Source organism: Pecten maximus, unplaced genomic scaffold, assembly GCF_902652985.1.
Source record: "Pecten maximus unplaced genomic scaffold, xPecMax1.1, whole genome shotgun sequence".
Taxonomy (NCBI): Eukaryota; Metazoa; Mollusca; class Bivalvia; order Pectinida; family Pectinidae; genus Pecten; species Pecten maximus.
The window spans coordinates 11,034-21,375 of NW_022982583.1; the positions used below are offsets into that span (position 1 = coordinate 11,034).

General features: G+C 35.2%; 1 protein-coding gene across 1 annotated transcript; it reads right to left on the reverse strand.

Moving 5' to 3' along the window:
- Nucleotides 1–746: 746 nt before the first annotated feature.
- Nucleotides 747–9,416, reverse strand: LOC117320570 (uncharacterized protein C20orf194 homolog; the record flags this gene model as incomplete). Its single annotated transcript, XM_033875135.1, has 8 exons — nt 747–817; nt 4,618–4,676; nt 5,137–5,214; nt 6,671–6,698; nt 7,538–7,616; nt 7,943–8,039; nt 8,849–8,973; nt 9,388–9,416. Coding segments are annotated over 8 exons (559 nt in total), but the record flags the coding sequence as incomplete, so codon positions are not given.
- Between the last annotated feature and the right edge of the window lie 926 nt (nt 9,417–10,342).

The following is a 10,342-nucleotide window of genomic DNA, read 5'->3' on the forward strand; positions in this document are numbered from 1 at the left end:
TCAAGGTCACTCATTTTAACAAACTTGGTACTCAGGATGCTACTGGCCCAATATCATGTCACTGTGTCTCTCATTTACAGAGATGTTGTTTTAAGATTTAAGCATACTCATGTATGACCTCTGTGATATTGAAAGCAAGTCAAGGTCATTCATTCAAACCAATCAACTTTGTAGCCCTTCATCTTAAGCTAACGGCCAAATATCATGACTCTGTGCCTCCTGTTTATTGAGAATCCATTAAAGGGTCAAAATGACACCAGGCTGTTAAACACCACAGCATAAGTATTTCATACTACATTGTCACCATGACAACCATACTATATAGCATCATTTTTTACAGTATCCAGGGCATCCAGTTGACCCTTGACTTTTAGCAATTTCAGAAGTCAAATCACCTTTTCTCAGAAATCTGAAGGGTCAAAACATATGTCAAATAGACATGTCCCTTCAAACCCAAGAGTCAGATCTCAATTTGGGGAGTCAAAAACATACTCTCAAGGGTCTACTCTGGATGCCCTGGTATCACATCAACAACTACACAGTAAATCATATATAATTACCGCCAACATTTAACACCATAAATATCTGACAAGGAGAATACATTACTTTTTACATATCCAAACTCCAACTAATACATTCAGTGCTAGCCCTGGTAAGAACAGTGTGTGTTAGATAGGCCAAACAATTTTATACTCATATCATGATACTAATGGATACATATTATCAAATTTCACCATAAAGTGACATATTTCACTAATACTTATTAAAGCTTACCTCACAAATCTTTTCTTCTGTGATAGATTTCGGATCTTTAGATCTAAAAATAAAAGACAAACACAATTAACAGATACTGTTTCATTCATATTTCAGAATCTGAATTTGATAGATCAATAATATCATTTGAATTAATCAATTCACTAGGTACAACTTGTATCTAAATGCCAAATTAAAAAATATGTGTATTCCAAGTGTTTCTTCTAAAAAACAATAGGGTATATACATGTACAGTACGCGTCAGGTGGTATGGTCCCCAATCACCGCCACAGTGGCGAGGTCTAATCCCTTCCACTCACTCAGTCGGTTGCATGTCGGTTGAAACACCGGCTGACACCGGCTCAAAACCCGAGTGTTCACCTGTTTACTGACACCGCGCGACACGGTGTGGAAGAGTGTTGGGGATTAGTGAAACAAAGGTCCTGATTCATGATTGACAGGTACACTGCCCGATACCGTGATGTGTTTGTTGGAACATACGTTGTCGTACAGTACAGGTACTCTGTAGCTGGACTTACATTTTGTACTTACAGTATCCAGAAACGTGATATATCTGATATACACGTCTCTGCAGTATCCCAGCCCGGTGTTGAGAAAACGGAGATATTTTTTTATGTAATGAAATCACGATCTATACTAGCGATACTACAGATGTATTGTGTTGTAAAAGTACGGTACATATACACTCCAAATTATGTACGTTTTTAGTTTTTAAATCCTAGCTAGATGAGTACCACAAATGTTTACCGGGAAATCGAGAAAACAAAACTTAACGATATTTTGCTGCCTTGGTGTTTGTGTTATTTATAGCAATATTGTGATTGGCGCGTGAGCGAGTAAATATCGCTCGGCTTTCGATTGACTTTGAAGTAAGTCTTGAATGATTAATATAATAATAACTTAACTAAAACAAAAAAAAAACATCTGACACTTCTGTCTGTTTATGTCCCCATTGAACACTATACACCTGGCCTATCGTTACACTACCATCACAAAGAATCCTGGATCTCGGAACAACTAAACTAGTATCATGAAATCTGATACGTATATATCCTGATATACACAAGTCTCTGATGAAATGTAACTAAACAGTTTGAACATCCTTTCGTAATATTCCGAGGTGGCATATTGAACAGAAAATATGTTATCGGTACTAGTGTATCGAGTGTGCTGACTTCACGTACATGTACACTTATAATATGTATAAGAGCCACTATATAATTATTACAATTTGACAGTTTGAGTATGAGTAGAGTTTTAAAGTAATTTTTTTCCGAATGTTAAATAAACAAAGAGTTGTCATGGTATCATTATGAAAACTTGATGAAGCCATATATGCTCATGACCGCCTTTTTACTACCAGACGCTAATTATATAATTAGTATATTAACCCATGAATCCAGACACGACCGCGGCTCTATCACACGCCTCGGTTACTTCAATGTACAGGCAGATACAATGTACGTATATTGTATATTTACATAGATTCATATCAATTTCTGGTAAACTAAAAAAAATGTTTGGACGTATTACCAGAAACGCGTATTAGGGATAAATAAAATCGCTATTTACCCGTACAACTGGTGCATGGCTCCTTTTATTTGTGACCAGTCAAGCATATCCCTTATCGAGAAGGCCTTGTCCCCTATCACACACGCGAGCACAGGTAAATCGGTCTTTGCTCATGAGGGTATCACTTCGGGGCAAATAGAGAGCTACTTATCTCTGTTATATATGTTTCTGGTATTACAAATTGAAGCACCTTTTCATTAAAATTTTTGATTTGTTCACAAGTTAAGGGAAATGTGTGCAATTAAAAAAAAATTAAGAACACAAACGATACATTTTTGTTAGCGCGGCATGCACCAATAACTAGTTAAATATCGTTTTGATACAATACGGAATACGAACTTAAATATTTACATTTGCGCTGCATTGTCGCTATATGAACCAACTAAAGTCTGATTGGTTCACGAGACTATGAACCTAAACAAGTATTAAAATGAACGTGCGATGAAAGTAAATAAAAAAATGGCTTAGCTGATAATAATTTTCTGGTTACGGGTGCTGATGTTTCTATAAGATATAAGTAAAAAGAGTATTTTATTTATTTTTTAATTATGTTTGTGGATGTAATACAATGTGAAGATATGTGACACATTTCGCTCTGATGCGTTGATTGACACTCACTGCACCATTTGTGGGCGTGGTTTTAGAATCATGGATTGTGATTGGTTCGTAGCGTTGGCAATATTACTCGTGTCAGCGATCAAATGTTTAAAACATAATTATGGTTACACAATTCAAATCAATACCATTTGCTCACCCTTGAATCGATATAAAAATTCTTTATTACATTTACATGTACATGTGTATAAAGCATTAGAGTTTGTACTGCAAGACGAGGTTCTGGTATTTTGTGTGGCGTGATGCGATGGAGATGGGTACGAAAACTCTATGAGTTAGTGCTTGTTTTGAAAACACCAGAAATATTTTGTCTAAATTGATAATAATCCCACGTACTGATGCCTTACTAGGTATACTTGTGATAATTGATGTCCGTGAGAGTAATAGCAGCTAGGACACGAGTTCGTTGCCAATTAATAAAAATTACGTATGACTTCATGATAATTCAGCCAATCTACGGCTATACTGTATTTTACGTTTTCTCAAAATCCGAAGGAGCATGTAAATGAATTGTTACATGGTAAAACAATCAGTACAGGTAAAGGTGAAAGGTCGCAAAACTCTGACCATGACCACGTCACCAGCTGTGAGCCTTCACACCTTTTCCTACGATCTTAATCCCCTACACTCGCCAGGCCCCGGCCGGTGGAAACACCCGAGTTGAAACATGGGGCGTACTTAATCCCCTACACTCGAGTGACACTCGCAACCCTGCGGGTGAAAGAGAACCATAACACCTGACGCGTACTGTAGGTAGGGATTTTTGTTTAGATTTATCATTATTTTTACTAAGGTTTTTTAGAAGGGACATTCTGACTTATCAGTATTTTTTTAATAATTGTGTGATAATAAGAACTTTTGGGTTATTGCAAGAGTTGTTGATTTATTTATTTATTATTACTTTATTTGTATATTTACTGGTCCAAACAATTATGTGGAGAGAGAGAGACAGAGAGACAGAGAGACAGACAGAGGGAGAGAGAGACAGAGACAGAGAGACAGACAGACAGAGACAGAGAGAAAGAATTACCGAAATGATTACTTTATGAATTATATTTAAAGACATAATATGCAAGTAGAATGAATGTGAAAAAGAAGTAGAATGAATAACGTGTGCAAGTCCTCCTGTGAGAGGACATATTTGTAATATCAAAATGTTTTGCCTGAATAAAAAGAATTTACTCAAAAAAACAAAAAAAAAAGAACTTTTGGGTATAGTCTCCAAAAACTAATGAACAGTTATATAGAATCCTAAAACACAACTGCTCCTTATTTAATGGCCAATTAATAAACCTATATTCAATGGATTGTTTATTCTGGTTCAATTGTACTCATTTTACTACCAAGCATTTGTGGCACATCATCATGTAACGCCCGTGAGTTTAAAAAGAGCGATCCCTTTCATCGCCTCCAGTTATCTTTGATGTTATGTACAACTATGCTGCATGTCGATTCACATCAGGATACCCCGTGCACCAGTCAGTTATAATCTTCTACTAAATCAATGCTCCCGTCATCTGCAATCATCCACTAAATCATCAGTTTAACAACTGCCTGAGTCCCAATTCTAATTTTTACAAAGTCATACATCATCAGTGTAACTGGCAGGTGATAATTACAATGGCAGAGCAGAGCAAGGGAGATAACTCTACTTACAAGTCTGCATCCACAGTGCTAATCATGTTAGTCCATTGCCTCTCCAACAGTGGCAGTTGCTGAAACAGAAACCAGATTATAAATGACTCCTATAGTTCTCTGTAACTCCAATACAATTACTCCCTGAAGAAACATCAAATATACAGCACTACACCAAAACTACACATATATGTAAAACCAAATTTTTTTTTGTTATGGGGTAGGGGGGGGGGGGGGGGGGTTGTGTGACTTAATTTTTCAGTTTTTAACATCCTAAGAAAAATCCAAATAGATACTTTATTTCAAATCTTGGGGAAAAACAACTAAATTGATCATAATAGCAGAAATCAAGTTTCTTAAAAGTGCACAGTCATTTGATTTTCTTTTATTGCTTTTTATGTAACAATTTCCTATCATGACAGGTTGGTTGTTTTACAAATAAGCAATTATCACATTTGATTTTTAAACTGCATTCTATAAATTTGACTGATTACAAAAGGAGGGGGGTGGGGTTGGCTAGATAGGTGAAATGTGACTAACCTCAGTAATAGTTTTTTCTAATGACACTGGGTCTATCTGTCTGTACAGCAAGTGTAGGTCTGCACTAACATTCACTACCTGTAGTAAAACAAACACACAGGTAGGTAAACAGTCAAACACACAGGTAGATAAACAGTAAAACACACAGGTAGATAAACAGTCAAACACACAGGTAGATAAACAGTGATACACACAGGTAGATAAACAGTTAAACACACAGGTAGATAAACAGTCAAACACACAGGTAGATAAACAGTCAAACACACAGGTAGATAAACAGTTAAACACACAGGTAGATAAACAATCAAACACACAGGTAGATAAACAGTCAAACACACAGGTAGATAAACAGTCAAACACACAGGTAGATAAACAGTCAAACACACAGGTAGATAAACAGTCAAACACACAGGTAGATAAACAGTCAAACACACAGGTAGATAAACAGTGATACACACAGGTAGATAAACAGTCAAACACATAGGTAGATAAACAGTCAAACACACAGGTAGATAAACAGTCAAACACACAGGTAGATAAACAGTGATACACACAGGTAGATAAACAGCAAAACACACAGGTAGATAAACAGTCAAACACACAGGTAGATAAACAGTAAAACACACAGGTAGATAAACAGTAAAACACACAGGTAGATAAACAGCAAAACACACAGGTAGATAAACAGTGATACACACAGGTAGATAAACAGCAAAACACACAGGTAGATAAACAGTCAAACACACAGGTAGATAAACAGTGATACACACAGGTAGATAAACAGTCAAACACACAGGTAGATAAACAGTCAAACACACAGGTAGATAAACAGTAAAACACACAGGTAGATAAACAGTTAAACACACAGGTAGATAAACAGTCAAACACACAGGTAGATAAACAGTCAAACACACAGGTAGATAAACAGTCAAACACACAGGTAGATAAACAGTCAAACACACACTCAATTTAATGGAGAATCCAAAAGAAGTCTGATTGTTCCTTCCAAATTATGAATGTACATGTATAATTATATAAAATTGACAAAATTAGTCACTGTGAACTATTTATTCTCAAGCAGTTTTCTTAATTGACTTTGAACTATTCTAAACCCTGAACGATCGATTGAGTTTCATCTTCATGAAAATGAATACTTAATTTTGAGATTTAGCCATTTTTTAAATAGGATATTGATAATATTTCCGAGATGTGGTAAAATCATTGTTTTCTAGGAACAAACACTAGGTTAGCATTACATTACAAATTTTAATTAAACATGTATATATATTTAAAACTTTTAAAACAGTTGAAATTATTGATTATAATATAATCCATTAATTTTCACTCATTAATGCTGTGATTCATTAAATACTGACACCTTGCCAAACCAGTGAATTATTTTGACACTTGACATTGACAAATGACCATCATGTTCTTGAGAATTCAAAATAGTAATGTAATTATGTTACAAAATTACTATTTTTTCTTTGTGACACAGGATAAATTTCAACGCGATAATAAATATATTACTTACCTCATGTGACAGGGTGAAGAATCCTCGCCTGAAAAAGAAGATTATTCAAAATGACCTACATAACATGTGAATTGTCATCAAAATGATCTACATAACATGTGAATTGTCATCAAAATGATCTACATAACATGTGAATTGTCATCAAAATGATCTACATAACATGTGAATTGTCATCAAAATCATAAATTACCCATGAGGTCAGTATTCACCTTAACACAACCAAAAGAATGTAACTTCACAATCAAACCTACAGAGCTAATGAATGTATAGTTCTACCTTTAAGGAAACCTAAAACTTCAAAAAAAATCAACTAGTAAGCCAATGGAATTGAACACATTTGGCTTGCAGTATTGTGTTAAAAATATAAAACTGTGCATATAGCAAGAAGACAGTAACAAGTGTACTGAGTATTGCGAAAGCAGGCCCAAACCGTCCCTCAGGCCCCCGGCGGCAAAGCAGACCCACTGTTTATGCAAAATAGGTTCTCCTTCACCAAAGGATGTTTCAAACCAAATATGGACTAAATCCTTTCATTCCTACAGAAGGATTTTAGCCCATTTGGTACATATTTCCCTTTTGGCCCCACCCCTCAGGCACCTAAAGGAGCTAGGTCCATCGTTTATACAAAATTAGTTTTTCTTCTCCCAAGGATACTCCCCGCCAAAGGTAGAAATCTGCTCAGTGACTCTTGAATAGTGTAAAAGTTGACGAACGATGAATGCAGGATGCAGGACGACAAACAATGGAAGATACACCATGGTGTAAGCTCACCGGTCTTCAGATCAGGTGACAGTCCTTCAGACCGATTAAGCTAAAAAATTAAAAGTGGGTAGGATATTGCTATTATGTCTCTTTGCAATGTCTTACCCTCCGAAATCCTCGAGAGCATAGGCCTGCACAATCGGCCATTTCTCCACTAACATCTTGTCAAACTTTTGCTGATTTCCTGAACAAAATGGAGTCCAAGGAGTATTACAATTAGTATCTAAATGATAGCATTCTTGTATGCAGAAAACAATTTTTTCAAATATGGTTGTTATTTCTAAAACAAATTTCCTTAACTTGTTGGACTAACCTATATTATTTGACAAGAGTTTTTTGGAAAGATAATAGAACCAGATATTTCAAAACATTGATTGCTATATTATGATAAATTTTCAGTGACAAAGATATGGAATAAGTAAGTCCTGATCCACCTTAGATAGTCCTTATATGTGAAATAATTTGTGTTCTATATTAAAACTCTAATAAAGAGGTGATTTCAACACTAACCTGTAATACTGAATGGTATCCCTACAATCTTACTATCGGCCACCATCTCTATAAAAGACTGGATTTTGAAATTACCAGACTCTTCTTCATCTTCATACTGTACAAAATACAAAAGAAAATACAAATTGTTTTACCGGTAAATACAAAATATCAATTGGCTAATACAGTGAGAAAAGAATCTCTTAATTGGGTCATTCATATTAAATTTAAGTAAGCTTTTGAGTTTAATTATTTCTTTTTTTTTTTTTTTTTTTCTTTCTAGAAAAGAATAAAACAAATCACAAAAATGAATACCTTGAAAATAAATTCACCTGGTAATTAAACCTAGAAAATTAAGTTCTATTTCACAACTTGTGTAAAAAATTTATTTTTTTGCTTTAAATTTTGGTAAAGTAGCGAAAAAATTACAAACTAGTTACAATTGAACCCCTGTCGCCTTTCACCTAGACGACCGGGGTTCGATTCCCCGATCGGACGTGAAAAGGTACGGGCTCACCTGCCCGACCACATGGGTTTTCCCCGGATACCCACAGTAAGACTTCTCACGCACTTCCATCTCGGCCAACAAGCGTGATTAATATAAGTTGATATAACTTGTTTTCCAATTGTTGTAAAACAAATGAAAAAGTTCATACAAACTATTTACAGTGCCAGTATTTCAACTACAAGTATGTATTTTATTATCGATCAGTGTAATTGTATGTCATGATACCTAAGACAATGTTAAATACAACATAGAGTATTAAGTTGAAGTACTAGACTATTGTTTAATTACCAGAATATGTCGGATGTGGGAACCATGATACTAAATACACTGTAGCTCGAAACCTCAAAAGAAAGTGCCGTACACACAACAATGAGTTATAGTCCAGTACAGTGCATGTTTCGTCTCTTACGTATATTTACCTGTTTTTCTGTGACACAGTGGAAGCGGACATTTCTCCAGTGACTAACATAAGGAAGGAGGTAGTGGTAGTTGATAGGATTACAGTAGATATCGACCTCGTACTGACGAATCACGAACACAACATCTGTAAAACAAGTCATAATCCACATAACATCGCCCAAACAAGCATCTTCAGTAGTAATGGATGTTCCGAAAATATGTTATAATAGTGAAAAATTTAAAAATGTAAAGCTAGAATTTTAGAGTAAGCAGAATAGCAGGCACCTTATGGCTTAATGAAAACAAAAGGAACACCTTTAAAATGTGAAGAAAATATCCCAAAAGAGGAGACATTAGTTTTTTCTCTTCGGGCAAATGGTGTACATGTAGGTAATCAAAGATAAGAACAGATAAGCATCTTGGAAAGTCACAAAGATTAGCTAGAAAACTAGTATACATTTACAAGGAGTTTTATGGATGAAACGAAAGAATGAAAAATATCATTGAAAAACACTTTAATTTATTCACCTAAATATTCCCTAAGGCTATTCTTACTTACCATCTATTACTTCCTCCTCAAATCCAGATCTGAAAAACAGCATCAGTTCTTATTATATCAATATATCAGTAGTAAGATACATAATATTTGTTCTTTTTCAGGATTTTTTGTTTTGACAATAATTTTGTATGTATGCAAATGTAGTTTTTATAATCAACAAAAATTATTAATTTAAAGCACTTTTAAATTAGCTGTCCAGACCGTATCTCACTTATACGACTTATCACTGGAATTCATACTTATTTATTTAAAGGGTTTTCATCCGCTATTACGGCCTTACGGCCTTTCAGCTGACGACCAATTCATACTTGGGGCATGAGTTTTATTTATACCACTAATCAGTTCACCAAGGTGAGGTGGTGCTACATTTGTATGTACCAAAAGTAGGTCACTCTAACCTTTATTATGACCTCTGACCTAAATCAAAGCAAAAGCTTTCCCAGACTCTATCTCATAGGCCCCTCTATGTCATAGAGTACGAAAAGCATGGGTTCATATATGTGAGGTGGTGCGTCATGTAGCAAAAGTAGATTATTCTGACCTACTGTACATTTGACCTTTTTACCCATATCCTGTGTGGGACTTTGGTTGGCTATACGGTCTATTGTAACTAAGCCTAATTTAAACATGTATCAGTGCTCCAAATAGCCTGCGTGAATGTGTATTTACACACAATTCCTCGCAAATAATACAAGCAAAGTACTTCAACTTGCGTCAATCATGCAGGCAGAATCCGGATCTTGCGTCAGTCTTGGGATCCAATTTTTAGCAGATAACTCATGTGATCAGTCACAGAGACGCTTGTTGGGTAAGCGTGTTAATGTTAAGTATTTAGATGATCATGAATATTAGCAAAAAATGGAGAAGCGACAATCTTCATGGTTTTATATATTTTTGCATGCAGTTTTTGCAGATGGGAATAAAGTCTAAAAAGCAGTCAAAAACATATTGTAGG